The sequence below is a fragment of the Adiantum capillus-veneris genome, chromosome 19 (assembly GCF_014529385.1).
Source record: "Adiantum capillus-veneris isolate H3 chromosome 19, ASM1452938v2, whole genome shotgun sequence".
Classification (NCBI taxonomy): domain Eukaryota; kingdom Viridiplantae; phylum Streptophyta; class Polypodiopsida; order Polypodiales; family Pteridaceae; genus Adiantum; species Adiantum capillus-veneris.
In genome coordinates this window covers 71,943,857-71,962,669 of record NC_140949.1, presented here as the reverse complement: position 1 = coordinate 71,962,669, position 18,813 = coordinate 71,943,857, and the positions used below count along the sequence as shown (strand labels likewise).

The following is an 18,813-nucleotide window of genomic DNA, read 5'->3' as shown; positions in this document are numbered from 1 at the left end:
CTCATAGGTTATTTTGGCCTTTAGAAGACGTAAATATAACAAATCATTTCATTTCATCTCTCTCTCTCTCTCTCTCTCTCTCTCTCACACACACACACACACACACACACACACACACACACACACACACACACACACACACACACACACGGGGTGCATATGCATGCATGCACACAAATTTTGCTTTGGAGTGCATGCCACTACTACAAAATGAATTCAACATTAAAAAATTGTAAATGGTACATGGTTTGTCTAGTGCTTGGCTTGAGTTTTTCAAGGAAAAAAAATGAAAGAATAAACTTGAGACAAAGAGCGAGTTGTACGGTTGTGGAGACGAACGCGTTCACATCATGTGGTGAAGGTGAAAAGGAAGATGGCCACAACAGTTATATGAAGAAACCATTGAAGATGATTTGAATTGGGTGCTTTGGATTGCGAAGGGGCTAGTGAAGGAGGTATTGGCTCGGCAGAGCTATTGGATGTTGGAGAGAGAGGTGGGGTTGTAGAGGAGCGGCTATTGGATGTTGGAGAGAGAGGTGGGGTTGCAGAGGAGGGGCTAGTAGGTGCCAATGGGGAGCTATTAGGTGGAAGAGTTGGGGAAGTGGAGGGCGTGGGGGTTGTGTAACCACATTCAATTGGTGTTGCATTAAATCTAGCATAGTCAGTGCAATAGTCATACACCATATAGTTTTCCTTCACCCAATTTAATTGCCCTAGCAAGCTACTATCTAAGGCTTCATATTGTTGTTGATTCCACCATTTGGTTGAGGCACATGTTGATGTGGCTACCTTATCTGCACATGCATCTACACTGAAGTCTCTATAGGAAGCAATGAATGGAGCTAGAGTCCAATCAGTTTTGATTTTGCCTCCTTGAGTAGCCCATGAATCACCATTCCAAATAGTGCCAAATAGGTACATGGGTTGCCCTTGTAAGTATGGAACGCCTGTTGCATCTTGTATATTTGGGTATACTCGTATCGGAACTCCATCCACATAAAATCTGCAAAGGATCACTCTCTTTGTCCTTCAATTCTTATATACAACACTACCAAAATACTTTTGTTTGAAAGAGGAAGAAATAACAAGTTAGTTACAGACACTCTATCTATCCTAAGCTGGTGAGACATTGATGCTAATCTAGGGAATCTAGAATGAAATTACATCAACTAAAAGTGTAGAAACATATAAATGATGTAAACTGAACATCAGTTATCTTCATATAAGCACACATGTAGATGTATTTGGGTAGGTAGTCATGTATTACATTGCTCAAAAAATTTGCAATCTCTAAACAAGCAAGCCAATAGAGGTTACGTAAATAGTAAGAGGTTATAATAATGTTGATCAAAAAATTTTCAACTTTATTAGGGTATATGCATCAACAAACCACCATTCCAAAAAGAAATGCCACATTGTACATACACAGAACAATGGCTATGGAAGTCTGTGCATGGCAATATATTTAAAGCAACTTCGCCAATGCTAATAATTCCCAAGTGCAACATACCATGCTTGAAACTTAATCTGCATACCTATAAAAGCAAAGAATCAAATAATGTTACCAAGTAGCATATATAAGGAGACCCATCATAGATTTAATACACTAGTCATAAAAGTGCTTGAGATGTGCTTAGAGTCTTTTACATCCATGGAATGATGATAATACACAAGGGATGGAAATATGCTTAATGCTTTTGCATTCACCTTCAAACTAGGCATGGCTCTTCATTATGCACCTTTAAGCAATGTACTCAACACTAATTTGAGGTGCACGTGTGGGTGAAGTTTCCAATGATTCAAGTTATAAGATGGCAAGAGTTAAACTCTCCTTATATTAACATCATTAAATTGGAAACCAGATATACTAATATCAAATTATTGTCGAGAAGCTCACACCATATCTTTGAAGAATTGGCTTTTGAGCTTTTCAATTGCTAGCACAATGGTTCTAATAAGTGTTTTGTTTGAAGGCTTAGTGATTACAAATAGCATGTGTTGGTGCATGTCATGTGGAACTTACATTCGATAGGTCATCATTATCCAAAGGGGCTAGGCTGGGCAATGTCTAAGGAAGCTGGTGTTGTTGTTTTAATTCTATCAAGACACAATAGGATAGTCTTTCAAAAGCTACCTTTGGAAGATGTGGGTAAGTAGCAATGAAGTTTTCCTTGATCTAGTATATAAAAATCTTGATGAGGTCTCAACGCCCCGATAATACAATAGGATCTCTTCTTAAAAAATAGCATCAATTATCATGCTAGCTAGTGTCCTGTTCTAGATTCCCCCAATTATCATGCTAGCTAGTTTCTTGCTTTAGATTCCTCCTTAAGTCAATCTGATCCAATTGTCAAGCATAATATACATCAATTATGAGGTAAAGGCAACAAGAATCTACAATTCATGATTATGATGAGTTTTAGAATCAATTTTTTCTTTGTCAAGAGGTTAATCAATGTATATGAACACCGGGCTTATAATTGGTAATAAATACATGATTGCTGTACCTTGCATAACAATGTTCGGTCATAAAAAAACTTCTACTATGCATGTGCATTCCCATAACTAGTCAAGCTTCTTTTTGCAATGGACCAAAGAAGACACTACTTACACAACTTGTTGAGTGTTCCAAAGAAGAGTGTAATTGTGAAAGTCTGCTGCAGGGTCAAACCACAGAAAAATCCGTTGCTCGCGATCTCCCACCCCACTTGCATACACATTGGTTTGTAGGATGATAGGCTCTCCTGTTTGGTTTCCCAAAAATTCAAAATCCAACTCATCATGCGTTGCCCCGAATGATGTGAACTGCATCCATTTTGATTGTTGAAAATCAAGAAAGTCGGTTAATGGATTACATGCACATCATAGTATGTTACTAACATACTTTCACCTTATTAACTTGCTATTTCAAAAGGGAAAAGTTTGGGAAAGGGAAGAGGGCACCTTTTAGAAGTACATACGTTAAACATTGTAGATTGCCAAAATATATCTTGAATATATTTCATTATTTCTATGATAAGAAATTTTGAGAAAAACATATGTACAGCTTGCTAGTCTATTAATGTGGAGTGCTTTTTGTACAAGATTAAGATACCATTGGATTGACAAAAACTATATAAAGACCTGAACACCTTCATAATCAAGTTCATATCTTATGAAATTCTCCATCAATATATAGCATCTTGACATGCAAGCTCACCATACAACTTTTATTTGCGCGCGCAAACACACCTTACCCCTCTTAAAAGGAATAGGAAGAAACAAGGTGAATAGCCACAAGGGCACACAAGATGATCTAATAGAGTGCATGTGGCCCCCAACTTAAGCATAAAATGTCACTTCAACACTCCATGCAATATGGGATTTTTTTTTGGCTTTTTGTGTGTGGAGAAAAACAGAAGTAGTGAAATTAAAAAACATTGGCATTGCTACATGGCCTTAATCCGAAAACTTAGTGCACTGGTCCGCAAGTGGCATCACAACTTATCTTTGATGAGCACCCTTCCCTTTTAAATTTCTCAAAATGCATAGTTATTTTTGTAATTTAGTGTATTTTTTGCAAGGCTGTGCACATTTTCACCAGTTAAAAACAAGCAAAATACCCAAAAATGGATAAAATGCCCATCAAGAAGCAACCCTGGTTGCCAACATTAACCAACAAGCTTTTTCCATCACAAGTCTAGAAAGGCCTTGTGGAAGCCATCCCTACGTAGGTCAAAGTTTGGGTACTAAACGACGGTGAGCCTTGAGGGTGTACAATCTTTAAATTAAAAGAGAGGGGAGACGTACATAGTAGGTGGTGACGGTGCCAGCAGAGTCGCCAGGAATCATCTTGATGCGCATGTTGAACATCCCAAACAAGAACTCGCTATACGAGCTGAACCCGGACCCTGCAAAACGCACACGCTGAAGTTTTGAACAGATTCTCACAATAATTCCCACATTATGACTTAACATCATGAGCTTCTGTGAAGGAGGCACCCCATACTCCACCTGGCCCTCCCAATCGAACGTAGCTAGATATGCGGTGCCTCTCGAGCAAAAGCTCCCACTGGGCCGACGGTCCGTTGCTCCCAATCGTACTTAGCTAGGTATGCGCTGCCTCTCCAGCAGAAGCTCATGATGTTATGCATTATATGAAAAACACTGAAAAAGGCTCCCTTTTCCTACATGAGAAAATTTCTAAATCTTCTTGTCACACACACACACACACAGCTCTCTCTCTCTCTCTCTCTCTCTCTCTCTCTCTCTCTCCTTGATTCTTACCATCGCTCTGATCCAATGAGAGCTGAATCTCTTGGTTGTCATCCACAAATTTGGCTCTTTCCGACGACGACAGCTTAAAGAAGGATGACACATCCTCCCCTCTTGCCTGCCTACTTGCAATCATGATCCACACCACTAGAAAGTAGAATCGCCCACCAATGTAGCCTCTGCACATAACTCCCATTCAGAGGCCCCTGATAATTAACAACCCAATCCTTGCAGGAGAATCAGAGAGCCGCTAAAAAAATGCTGATAAACTCAACCCCTAACCTTAATCAGAATCTTAATCTTAAAAAATTAAGAACTTTACACCTTAATTGAGCATACTTAGGTAGCTTAATAAGAACTCATCTGATATAAAAATGGCTCATAAAATTGTAAAAAAATGAAGAAGTCTGTAATGGGACTTCTGCAAGAATGAAGAAAATTGTATGTAATGAGGCTTGTAGGGAGCTATAGGTATGGCCACTAAGGCTCATTAGTGACCTCATTTGCGTCCTTTGAAAGGTCCTTTATAAACAAGAAGCAAGGGTCAGGTTGGGTTCTATTCTAAAACAAAAGGACCATATGAGGTTCTTGAAAGGGAAGAGGGAAGGACCCATTTACATTTCAATCATCCAATTGTTCACACGCAAAAGTCAAATGTACCTCTAACTCTCTTCTTGCACTTGTTTTAAAAAGCCAAAAACGCAGGGTTGCTTTTGGCAAGAATCCGTGCCTTTCAATTATGCAGGATGGATGAATTTTTGGCAATTTCATTGTATTTTCAGAAGAGTAGCTCACATTCTAGCACAAGAAGTTTTGGACAAATTCTCACAATATTTCCCACATTGTGACTTACCTCAACATCATGAGCTTCTCTGAGGGAGGGGCCCCATACCTAGCTAGGTACGATTGGGGGAAGGGGACTGCCAACCCACCCATCGGGCCGGCGGTCCCCTGCCCCCAATTGTACCTAGCTAGGTATGGGGTGAGGGATGGGGCCGGGGGTCCCCTGCCCTCAATCGTACCTAGCTAGGTATGGGGCGCCTCCCTCACAGAAGCTCATGATGTTATGCATTGCATGAAAAACATTGAGAAAGACTGTTTTCCTAAAAGTTCTAAATCTTCTTGTGCGATCTCACCTATCAAAAGACGAACAGAATACCCCGAAATGGGTAAAAATGGTCGTCAAAATGCAACCTTGGGAAGACAAAGCTCTAATCCTCGAAAGTTGCCCTTGGTAGGGTTTAAAGAAACGTTAGTCAATGAAGCATATGCATGATTTCCTAGAACACATGCAACCCTACTTTACACATGAAGCTTCCAAACTCAACTAATTAAAGAACACAATATGTGTCCCATGATGTCAAAAACTTTTGAAATTTCCTTGCATTCCCCTCTTATTATCGAGGCACACAATCCTTTTAAATTACTTTGTTTAAAGTTTTCTTGAGAATATATAGATGGTTGAACATGTCTTTCAAGCTAGCACTTTCCTTGACCTTGTTTTCTTGACAATAATATAAGTAACTTTTTCCTTGCCTTGTTTTCTTATGCAATTGATAGTTAATATGTTTTTTTTTTTTTTTTTCAAAACTCACAATTGTGAGTGAATTATATTGATCATCTCAAAAAATTACAAGAACTTGTCGTGCTCGTGCCGAGCCATGACATCATCCAGAGACCAAACTTACATCAGCTATCTGGGGAGCCACCCTCAACAACCTGCCCCCATGCCCTTGATACACCAGAAAGAAGATTAGTGAAGAACATGATAATGAATATGCCTTTTTAAAAAAAAACATCCATAACCTTCAAAAAGTTTCCCTAATATTTCTCCTTTTGGCCACATTCACATCCACACTTTGCATTGATATTGGGTAGATACCATTTTACTTCACTTCATTAGCCTATCTTTTTCTCAACTTGCTTTTTTCTTTAATGTAATGTGTATGTCATGTTGCTTGTCGGCAAGGCTTTCATGTTTTTGACAATATGAACATCATTGTGCCAAATGACTCTAAGACAAGCCCTTTCATAGGTAAATCTTAATATAAATTGGTAACATTGTAGATTATTATTTTTTGGTAATACTTGCAAAATGTGAGTGAGAATTAAATTAAAATGCAAAAAATTTGCAACAGCAAGCCATGCTCACACCGAGCCATGGCATCCCTTCACATCCCTAGAGTTCATAAACGAACTTGAAACCCAAACATGGCAACAATCTGGCTACAAAGGGAGCCGCCGTATCCATATCCAGCAAGACCATGGTAACATTGTATTCTTAATGCTTCTCTCTTGATTATCTTAGAATGAGTTTGAACCATGCAACCAAAATCAAGCACAGCCATGGATAAAAATACTTGCTCCCAAAGCTTATAAAACGTTAACGTTTATGCAGGGGAATCTTTACCAAAAAAAAAAGACATTCAAAGCATAGTTTTATTGTTGAATTTTAAAGCACTCTACACTAGCTTTTTTTCCAAGCCTTAATGATTATAAGGCTATATGGTGTGAGATTGTACAAAGATGAATTTACTGACCTTTTGTCTTAACTCCCATTGTACATCAACAAGATTACAAGGTACACCCTTGATATATTCATTTGTTTCCATTCCCTGATATATTATCAACACCAAAAAGAGAGAGAGAGAGAGAGAGAGAGAGAGAGAGAGATATATAGATTTGTCTCTTCTCATGTTTCTACGTCCAAGTGATGCCATGGTTCATTGAATGCGGTCCTCAACGGAAGGGAGGGGGGGGGGGGGGCGACAAGCATACACCCACAACATAGACAAATCAAAGCGTTCATTGAGTGCCATAAGAGGAGATGCTACTAGCATATATCTACATTTTTCATGAGAGATACACTTTGTAGAGGGAGGATATTTGAGTGAGACGTTGTATCTTAGGACTATGAATATACTTGTTGGATACATAGTGTTAAGTATGGAGCTTGATTTACCTTTCTGTTTTTTAACTCAAGAAATGCACATTTGTAAGGGCCCTGTTATGAGGAGAAGCCATTGTGCTTGGAAAAAATTACTCACTGGGAAACCAAAAATTCATACATGGCTTTGTATTTTGCAAGCACTGACATTTTCTTGCAAGGACATGCTGATGCAGATATGGCAGGTGACAAAGATACTTGAAGAAGGACTATCGGCTACGTCTTCACCATTGGAGACACAACAGTAAGTTGGGCTTCAATTTTGCAAAAAAGTGGTCTCACTTTCTACCACAAAAGGAGAATATGTAGCTCTTATGGAGGCTAGCAAAGAAATTTTGTGGCTTCACAGATTTCGAGGAGATTGTATACAAACAAGACAATTGTGTCTTGTATAGTGACAGTCAAAGCACCATTCATCTTGCAAAGAATTCAATCTTTAATTAAAGGACAAAACATATAGAAGTGAGGTATCACTTCATACGCACTCTTTTAGTAGAGGGACAACTAAAGGTTGGAAAGGTGCACACAAGAAAGAATCTTGCAGACATTTTAACAAAAGTGGTTAACAAGGAGAAGTTGGGATTCTTCTGGTCTTCGATGAACATTCAAGGATAAGAGTACTGAAAGTAGTCACATGTTTGGTGAAGATCAATCTCCATTTGAGAGATTGTTAAGTATGGAGCTTGATTTACCCTTGTAATTTTTTACTCAAGAAATGCACATTTGTAAAGCTGACGTTATGAGGAGAAGCCATCATACATGAGAAAATCACTCGTTGAAAGGCCAAAATTCATACCTCGGGGGGTGCACTATGTAATCATGTTAATGTATAAAGTGAATTCGAAAGGAGGGGTTTTAGAATGTAAAAAATTTAGGCAATTTAACAGAGATACATTAAAATAAGGGGTTTTTATAGTCAATTTTGGAAAGAAATCCTAAAATAAGGAGTCATTTTATTCATTCAAACATGTTAAAAAAGGGTTTTTTTAATACCCCACGAACGCACGTTATGTAGGTGGGTACTGAACGATGAACCCCTCGAGATTCATACCTCGATATTTCTTTTTGCCAATATATATTTGCCAGATGATGGCGACTAGAAAGTGACCGGAAAGCGGCCAACCAATGGCCGATAGCGAGTAGTCAATGGCCATTGGTTGGTAGTCTATGGCAGGTGGTTTAACATTGACCGGTGGCCGATGTTCAACGGCCAGTGGTGACTGAGTTTCAGGCACACTTGTCTACCCATTGGTGACTGGCTACACATGGATGCATCTACACATGGATGCATCTACACATGGATGGCTGTCTCTCATGAGAGACGGCAGCCAATAGAGGTAGTGCCTTTTGGCCTATAAAGGGAAGCCTCTTATACACACAAAATGGCGGTGAAAGAGACTGAAGCAAGGAGAAGTGAGAGAATTAGATGGGATATCCATTAAGGGTTTTTAATCCCTTTGTAGTCACTTCAAGTTTGAAGAGCAAAGGCATTGAGTGACTGCTTTCTCCTGGACGTAGCTCACACTTGGGTGAACCACATATATCGTGTGCTCTCTCTCTTCCTATTATCTCTCGTGTGTGATTTATCTCTCCATTAAGTACTTCACTATGCTACTCATTAATTCCTATTATTCATTTCAACCCTCTACTTTTTTGTTTCTCTTAGATAAGAAATTTCCTTAATTGATTTGGTGTCATAAGCCATATTCTCCTTTTAGAGATGCTAATATACTCTCTCTCTCTCTCTCTCTCTCTCTCTCTCTCTCTCTTTTTGTGTGTTTCTAGTGAGAAATCATGGGCTATTCACTATGTCAAGGATTTTTAGTAAGGAAACTTTGTTCCTTTTGAATGAGTATCTAAAAAAAAAGGTACATTAATATTGACCCTTTGTTATCTTCTGTATGTTACATGAGCATGTAGAGTTATCCACCAAACTAATGCAAATGCTACAATGACCTGTGTGTGTATGTGTGTGTGTGTAAAGACTTTTGCAACAACAAATCTATGACGACCTTGCAATTGGAAAACAATCATGAGAGAGAGAGAGAGAGAGAGAGAGAGAGAGAGAGAGAGAGAGAGAGAGAGATTTTATTATCGTCCTCGGAGGTCAAATATGACCTATGGAACCAAAGTTACACGTGATGTAGTATGTTTGTGTGTGATGGGTGATTCTCGATGCTCCAAATTTGTGGTAATGAGAGTCGTAATGGAGAGCCCGCACTGTGGCTGGGAGAGGAAAGTGTGTAGGTCTAAGTCATGGATAAAAATGTGAGGGAAGCAAGCTCGGATGTGACCAAAAGCTCAACACTCTAGTAGTGTGTGGTACTTAGACTCTCGAACTTGTAGTGAGCATAATGTGCACAATTGATTTCACTCTTCTCCATTGCCCCATTGCCTTGTCTTGCATCGAAGGAGTGGGAGCTAAGCCAAATGCTGTGATAGTGCATATTGCTGACAAGGGGATATGTTCAAGCATGTAAGGGTGTGTACAGTTTTCTATTTCAACAAAGAACATGGTATTGTAGTTGGGGGCAATATGGGTGGTGTAATGTATGAAGCGTGTCCCACCGGATTTCTCCCAAGCCATAATACATTGGCATTGTAAAAAAGCTTCATTCACTTGGGCGTTTATTGAGGCATCATGTAGCAAGTGTAATGCATCCCATCTCTCAAACGACTTATTTATGTCTTGCATCCATCCTGTGCTCAAGATCTTGCTTTTATGCATCTTTTGAACTTTTTTTCTTGCTTCCCATGCAATTGTAGGAAGTCAATGTGAGGGGTTTTGACACATGTTTATCATGTACTCCACAACCATTTCCATGTCCATAACCTCAATTGGTAGAGATCTTGACTCAAGATATATGGTGTTGTGTCTTAACTTAGAGAAATTTTGTAAGAAAATGCTTTTGGACATTCTCACACTCTTTCCAAGTAGACTTTGGGATGATCTCGCCCCACACTTTAACTCCATAAAGAAGAACTGGTGTCACCAATGTGTCAAAAAGGTACTTCATGAGAACCCAACATTTATTGTTTCCCACATTACACATGTTCTCAAATGCATAGTATGCTCTCTTTCTGGCTTTAAAGAAACTCATAGCACATTCATGCCACTTGTGATTGGCCGGAACCTCAAGGCCAAGGTACTTAAAGCTCTCAACAACTTCAAGTGTCTCGTTGTCGTACACAATCAACGAGATACAATGCATGGCTTCTCCTTATGGTTGGTTTTCACAAGCATAACCTTTGCATTAGGGGAATTTTGAGGTCACTTTTGTGCCCTGTAAGAATATGTAGAGAGAGAATATATACTTTATTTTAAAAATAGTGAAATGTTTGTAAAAAGGTGAGTTTGCGTCCTTTTTACCTCCATCGAAACATGTCATTGTCAAATCTTTCTAGGATCTTTCGTATTCTAAAAAATACTCCCTCCAAAACTAACGAAAACGTCAGTTCTGGCCCAAAATTCAAAATTTCCAAAAGCTAAAACAAACCTTTTCTGTGTCGTCTTCTTCCTCGTATCTGCATAGCTTTTTCCTATAGTACTATCTCTAACAAATACTGTTAACAGACTTCCATAAGGAAGAGAAGAAGCTTATACCATCTACACATTGAGCTAAATGAAGAATATTGTCCAGTGCGCAAGAGAAACAAATGTGCAGAGTTGTCCTCGTCCATATTTGAAGCAATGCGGCAAGATCAAAAAAATCACATTGATCTCTGGACTGATGGAAGATTGTATCCAGTGGACCCAATGACAAAGAGCACTCCCCCATTCTCAAATTGTTCATCTTTGATAAAATTTGTGGGTGATGGTCAAAGAGGGTTGCTGGGTTATACACAGAGTCTTGCGGCAGAGAGAGATATTCTTAAGTTAGAAGATCATTTGACCAAACAAATGATAAATACTCTTAAACAACAACTTGAGGAATGTAAAGAGAGCAACGAAAAGCTACAAACTCAGCTCAAACAAGCTAGAAGCAAGAATACAATGTTAGGAAACAGACAAAGAGAAAAGAAGTTAAAGAACATTGAAGCCTTGAGACGTGGTGGAGGAGGTTGCAGCAGGAGAATCAGAGCAGCAAGGTATTGTTATTTTATATGATTCTGCTTATGTTAGGTTGTTAATCTTTTTGTTAGGTTGTTATGCTTATTTTATATGATTCTGATTATGTTAGGTTGTTAATCTTTTTGTTAAGTTGTATTGTGATTCTGCTCCACATTATTATGCTTATGTTATTGTTATTATGCTATTGTTCTTTATTAAATGATTAATATTCAGTTAACTTTAATTTAGTTTGTTTATTTTGTTGGTGTCATTTGGACAATAATCAGTTAATTTTGTACCTTTTGATTTAGGACTTTGCTACAACCAAACTCTGCATCAAACATGGAAATGGCAGCTAAACATTATTGTGATGTTTTACCTCTCAAGGTTGCCAAAAAGATTTTCACAGAGAAGAAGTTTAAAAAGGCAAAGGAGCAGTGCATTGAGGGATTTTTGCAGAGCTCTTGCTTGGACAAGGAGGATGTGCAATATACTATGGATAAGGTAGGCATTAGCAGAGATGGTTATAGCAAGCTGTTCAGAAATATGAAGTCAAGGTTAAAGCAATGTAAGGTCAGGTCCTCTTTGCTTCCAAAGCCATCCATTGTGCAGCAGGCAAGGAAAAAGATCAATGAGAGGATAATGGAGATGTTGGGTGAGCCTCACCACATTCATGGTACCTATCATGGTAAAAAGAGGGATCTTCAATTTGACGAGTTCAATAATATTTTCCTTGACTTGAAGACACTTCAGAAGGAAATGATCAGATTCTATGAGCTGGAGCATACAGAAGCAAATGGTGTTGTCAGTTTTGTGATAAAGCTTGATGAATGTGAGATTGTTAAGAACAGAAAAATTGAGAGGATTTCCATAACTTTAATGAACAGAGCATTGAAACCGAAGGATACCAAGTACTTCAGCGTGCAATCGGAGAAGAATGTCTGGTGGCTAGGTGCTTTTGAAGTAGAGAGTGAAGACTTTGATGTTCTGGATTGGGTTTTCCATCAAACAACAATACCCGAAGTCATTAATGCACAAGAATTAGGGGAAGAGCTTGAAGTTGAAGGGTTTGGAAGTTACAGGGTGGAATGGCACATGGGAGGAGACCTTAAAACCCTTAAATGTATGTACAATGTCTCCAAAGGAGCTATGGCAAAGAGCCCTTGTCTGTATTGTATGGCATCAGCAAAAGAATGTAATCCTGCAAATTGGAACAAAGCACCCAATAGGCATACTCAAGATCCAAACTTCAAAGCAGTTTTAAATATTCCACTTGCTAATGTCCACATATGCACTCTGCATGCTCTTTGCAGAATTGTGGAGAAAATTGTACATCTCTATGTGGGGTTTGCCTGGAAGTTACAACCAAAAGCAGCTAGAGATGCTGCAATCAAATGTATTGAAACGGTTTTATCAGAAATTGGCCTTCACAGTGGTAAGGTTAAGATTGAAACAGACCTGAAGAGGTCTTCAAATGGAAACAATGTGCCTAGAAAGGTATCTGTTGGTGGTGTAAAGGCCAGAGCTTTCCTAGGGTTTCATGGCAAACTAGGAAAGGTAAATGCCAAGAAGGGTTCATCCAATGTGAAGTATAACCAGTGGAAAGCTCTCCACAATGCCATCAAAGATCATGGTCTTGAAGGTACATCAAGAAACAAAAAGGCAGAGGTATGGGAATCACTAGACAAAGTATTTTCCTACTGTGATAAGACATCCTGGGGAAAAAATGATATGCCAAATTTCAAGAAAGTGCTCAATAACTTCAGAAGTGCAATGAAAGATGCTTGGGATCAGGAATTCACACATTACATGGTAAGTTTTTTATTCCTTTTTAATATGTACATACTTTAAGTTTGGAAGCATATGATTAATCTCATACTTACTAATTATTGACACACTTTTACTTTGCCAGCATATAATTTACAATCACACTCCCTGGTTTGTAAAGAGATGGGGCTCCCTGTCCATATGGTCTACACAAGGCATGGAGAAATCCCATTATCAAGCAAGAACCAAGTTTTTCAAGCATACAAGACATGGAGGAGGTGCAGTGAAGGCAAACAGCTTGCTTGAGGTTTTCCAATGGTTCTATAGACAAATATGGCATAGAACCAGATCAAAAATGACAAAGAAAGCACTACTGAACTCAGATTTAGCAAATGCCTTACACAGGAACAAGCAGAAAAGACAAAATTCATATAATAGTTCATCTACAAATGAAAAATTCTTACACTGGCTAGCTACAAGAGAGAGACAAGGTAGAAAGTGGGCCAAAGTACAGGTATGAGCAAAGTCAGTCTTTTGATGAAGGTACATCAACTTCACCCCTAAACTTCAGAAACTTCTGCTTATTGTAGGCTATCATTTGTCTCTTGAGGTCCCCTGAGTGGGCAAGCACATAGGATGCCATTGTTGCAAAATAACCAGCTCTAGAACTAGTAAGGCCAGGGAAGAATCCAAAAATTCTGATGGCTTCCTCCTTTTCCACCAATATTAACTTCTCTAACCCTGGAGGAAGCTGATATGAACCAACAAACTTTGTAAGTGCTTTAATTGCAAGCATTGGCAGCAATGGTTCTCTTGTAAACTTGTTATGGAATATAATGACAGTCTCTTTGTTGAGCTTCCCAATAAAGTGTCCCAAGCTCTGGTTCCTTCCTAAATTTAAGGGTCTGGAACCCTTCCCCTGCCAAGGAATTTGTCTGTGTCCAGTATTTCAATCTGCAAAAATATGTCTTGGTTAATTGTTCAGCACATTAATAAGACAGGGCAAAATGGTCATTAACATACCTTAGGAGACTCATCCTCCTCAAACAAGGCAGGTTCCCATATATCAATGGATCTAGTTGGCCTTACTTCATAATCTCTGGTCTTTTCCTCTCCCATATGCTCTATTTTAAGCCTTTTCTGGATCTCATTGAACTCCTCTTCAGAAGGTACACCCTGTTGCTCATATCTCAGAACAATGTCCTGCACATGCTTTCCAACACTTGAGCTGTCAATAAAATTTTCTACCTCTGTGTCCAAGACTGCTAAGGGGCAAGGTGAGTAATCAATAAATCCTATGTCATTAGATCCCCACTCAGCCAAAACTGCCAAAGCATAATCTTCCCTTAGATAAAAAAGATGCTGAATGTCATTCAGCAAAACATATTCCTTTTTGTTAACTTTGTATGTGGGAAATGTTGCTGTGCAATGCAAAGGATCAACATCTTCATCCTCAATGTCAACATTCTCCACTTTAGTGATGTTTTCTGCTTTAAATTTTGCAATGTCCAGCATCTCAGTGCTTTGTAGCTTCTCTTCCTCTTCATGGAACTCCATCTCTATCTCCTCTTTCTCCTGGTCCTCCTCAGCCTGGGAAATCTGCTTTGGAATCTCTTTGCCCTCTGGTGTTGGGAGTACACTGAAGAAAATGATAAGTCCAAGGTCATAATCTACCAACTGGCAATGCATATTACCATGAAATTTGCAAGGCTTTATGATCTTTTGCCAATCTGGATGAAGGCTTGACCACTTCTTTGCAATACCTGTCCTTGACAAGCTACGTGCTTTGCATATATCAACAAAATGAACAAGATTTTCAAGCCTGTGATCTCTGATCAATTCTGTATATATCTCTTTCAAGTCACTAATTTGTGTAGAGAAGCCATCCACAAGTGCTTGAAGATCAAAGGCAGCATTAAAAATCTGTTTGACACTTTGAAATCTTGTAAGTTCATTAACTTTGTAAAGAAAAGACATCAGCCTATCATCAGCGGTCTCTTGTATATCCTCTGTATCCATTATGACAATCCACAAATGCTCAGCTGAAAAAGAGAAAAGAGAAGTCTATCAAGACATTAACCACCCTTCTTTATATCAAGTCTACAAACAAATTAAAAGCATAAAATTGTCAAGCAAATTAGGCGCACAAATTAAGCGCAAGCAAAAAAGAATTACATAAAATTGTGACATGCTATGTTTGTCACTTGCTATGCGAACTTTGAGAAGTTAAGAGAAACTCGTCACTCACTAACTACGCGCACAGAGTGACACTTGGTACGCGATTTCCTATTGCTAGGAAGAGGTTGACGTCCACCAAAATCGCGCACGGGTGTCGCGGTGTGTCGCTTGGAGGGTTGGAGGCTTAAATTCGAAGCCTTGTGAATGACAATAAGCGAATCAACGGGTTGGGTAGGTTCCTTTTATGGCCAAAAACGCCGCCTCGGGAAGTGTGCAAATCGGTTGCCGCCTCGAAGTTTGGTCCAACGGCTAGTTTTTATGCGCCTAGGGACTTGCGCCATGCACCCTATATAAACCTCCTAAGAGCCCAAACTAAGCGCATTTTGAAGGAGGTTTTGAAGGATCCACAACCCAAAACTTCGAGCGCTTTGACCGTCACACCGTGCGCGATATTCGTAAGTGAGAAGACTTTGCCTCCTTTGTCATTTCGCGTACCGAGTTTCAAAGCAATGTGTTCCACTATTTCCACATATGTGATCATGTTTACGATGTGTACCGCAATGTGTGCCATTATTTTCACTATGCGTACAATATGTGTCTCAAGATGTTTAAGAGGTTTTCACCGCTTGGGACTCCCGTCACCCCGTGCGCAAATTTGGTAAGTGGGAGGGCTGTGCTCCCTTCGCAATTTCGCGTACGAAGTGTCACCGTATCTGTGTAATGCTCCGTCACCCCGTGCGCGATCACCGTTAGTGTGAGGACATTGGTCCCTTTGTGATTTCGCGTACGGGGTGTCACCGCAATGTGTTCCACTATGTACAGAAATGTGTGCCACTAAATATACATCGTTTACTTTTTTTTACTAATGTTTGTTGTGTAACAATCATTCCTATCCCTTTTGAAGATGGCAAGGACCAAGAAGACTGCAAGGAAGGTTGATAAGCCGGTTGATAAGCCTCTATCCGAAGATGAAGAAGAAGCTCAGCCTAGTAAAGCTTTAGCTGGTACTTCAAAACCAAAGGAGAGCACATCTTAGAGGAAGGACCCTAAACCAAGCACACCTAACCCTCAACCAAGCAAAAGAAAGACTACACATCAGAGGAAAGCTTTCAAGCCAGTGCAGCTTAAGCCTCTCCTTACAAAGAGAAAGTTCAAGCAGGGGGTCAAATGTCTAAGAGAGATAAGGAAGGCCATAAAGGCCATCAATCTTGCAATTCCCAAACTGCCCTTCCAAAGACTATGCAGACAAGTTGCAGAGGAGTACAAGATTGACATGAGGTGGACTAGAACTGCATTAGCATGTATCCAAGAGGCTTCTGAGGACTTTATGATTGAGCTTTTCCAAGATGCCTATATCTGTGCAGCTCATGCCCATAGGGTTACTTTGATGGACAAAGACATGATCACCCTCAGGAGGCTGAGATACAGGTTTTCAAGAATGTTGGAGCCTGTCCCTATGCATGATATTAAGGCCTTTAATATTCTCAACATTCCTCCATGGAGGAAGCCCAAGGAGCCTGAAGTAGGAGTAGTTGATATTACTGAAGAAGAGGAAAAGGAAAGGAAAAAGAGAGCAAAGGAAGACAAGGAAATTGCAGAGAGAAAGGAGCTTGACCTGTTGGAACCTCAACTAGTGCCCCTCTTGAGGAGTGTCAATCCTACTGGTTTTGTTGTCGCTCTATTCAGTGAGGAGGATCCTAGGGAGGATTACAATTCACTTGACTCTGAGACCTTGGAAATTCTCAAGGACTGGACCAAGGAGATCAATTCTCCACTCCTTATCACATGCCTCAGGTTGTTTTTGTTTTCCTATGTATTTTTGTTTATAGCAAGAACTCTTTATATAACAATATCTTGTACCAGGTTAATGATGCATACATATGAGCCAGACCTTCAAAAAAAGGTGGAATTTTTAGACCCTTCTATCTCCCACTTTCTCAGGACAGAGACAAATATTAGAGAGCTCACAAAGTGGTTGATTCATGTGGACTTGGAAATCTGTGAAATTTTCTTGATTCCTTATCATGAGAGGTAAGTTTCCTACCTACACCTTGTGAAGAGAATTTTCTAATTCATGTTAGAAGGCTAACTGAGGCTTGTTTTTATAGCTCACATTGGAGTTTAATTGCAATTGATATTGTGAAAAGAAAATGCTACTTTGTCAATTCTCTTGTTGGAGTACATGGTCAAGCAAAATTGTAAGTATAGTAGCAGACACATTTTGTAAATCACAAGCAGAACCTCAAGCACATACTTTTAATAAAGAATTTTGGACAGTGTTGCTACAAGATTTATAGAGACACTGGAGAATTGTCCACCCATGCCAAAGATGCTGACTGAAATCCAATTTTCAGTTGTGAAGGTTGGAATTCTTTATGCTTTGTTCACTTCAATGGATTATCCTCAAATATTTTTTCCCATAAATACATGTAATGAGTTGCAGGTTCCAATCCAGCCTGAAAGCCATTCATGTGGATGGAGGGTAGTGACAAATGCCAAGCTCCTCTTGGACTTCATATACTGCAATGACAATCAGAATATAGAAGTATAGCATATTTCATATTTGCTAGCTGTATTTTTTCTCATTTTATTGTTCCTAAAACTTGCTTTCTATTGCCTTGTATAGATCAACAGAGAGTGCTATAGTGAGAACCATGTATGGTTGACAAGAGCAAATATTATCAAGTATATGATTGAAGCAAATGGACGACTGCAAGAGGTATTTAAAGATGATGATGCTGAAGAGCTAGAAAAGGCAAAGGGGAAAGCAAAACTAGAAGAGGCAAAGGGGAAAGCAAAGCTAGAAAAGGCAAAGGGGAAAGCAAAGCTAGAAAAGGCAAAGGGAAGTGAAGAGGAAGAAGAGAGTGGTGAGCAGGAAAAGGCAAGTGAAGAGATGGATGATAAGAGAAAGAGGAAGCAGCCCTGAAGCCCTCCTGCCAAAGAGCCCACAAGAAAATCTCCCAGGACAAAAGAGCCCACTGCAAAAGCACCAACCCCTAGGGACAGGAAAACTCCTGGCAGAAAACTATTCTAGCTTTTTGTAGCCCACTTGTATCAAGCTTCCCACTTGTATCCAATTGTCTATTCTATAGCCCTTTGTATCAAGCTTGTATCAAGCTTTTTGCAGCCCACTTGTATCAAGCTTCCCACTTGTATCTAATTGTAGCCCACTTGTATCAAGCTTCCCACTTGTATCCAATTGTCTATTCTACAGCCCACTTGTATCCAATTGTCTATTCTATAGCCCACTTGTATCCAATTGTCTATGTAATTGCAAATATTTGAAATTGAATACATTTTGATCACCTTGTTTTAAGACTCTGCTACAAAATCAAATCATTGATGTTTGGAAAAGTTTCATTTCAATAACAAAATAAAGATCCTTTTAGATCTTTATTTCAATAAGATCCTTGCAGGTCATGTGATACAAAACAAGATCCTTGCAGGTCATGTGTTACAAAATTGCCTTAAAGGATGTTCAAGGCACCAAATGTACAATGCCATCCAAGATGTCCTTGCAATGTAGCCTCTTTTCATTCCTTTTTGATACCTACAAAAACAGCCCAAGTTAAATAAAGAACCAATAAGAGAACAAGAGACTTTTAGGGATAACAGT

At 39.3% G+C, this 18,813-nt stretch overlaps 1 protein-coding gene across 1 annotated transcript; it reads right to left on the bottom strand.

Annotated features, from left to right (window-relative positions):
- Positions 1-201: 201 nt before the first annotated feature.
- LOC147434218 (xyloglucan endotransglucosylase protein 7-like) lies at positions 202-4,777 on the bottom strand. Its single transcript, XM_086489908.1, has 4 exons — positions 4,267-4,777; positions 3,790-3,890; positions 2,612-2,805; positions 202-1,003 (listed from the first exon to the last, which is right to left on the bottom strand). Exons 1-4 carry the CDS (start codon positions 4,448-4,450, stop codon positions 349-351), a joined length of 1,134 nt encoding a protein of 377 aa, XP_086346034.1. The 5' UTR covers positions 4,451-4,777; the 3' UTR covers positions 202-348.
- Positions 4,778-18,813: the final 14,036 nt, after the last annotated feature.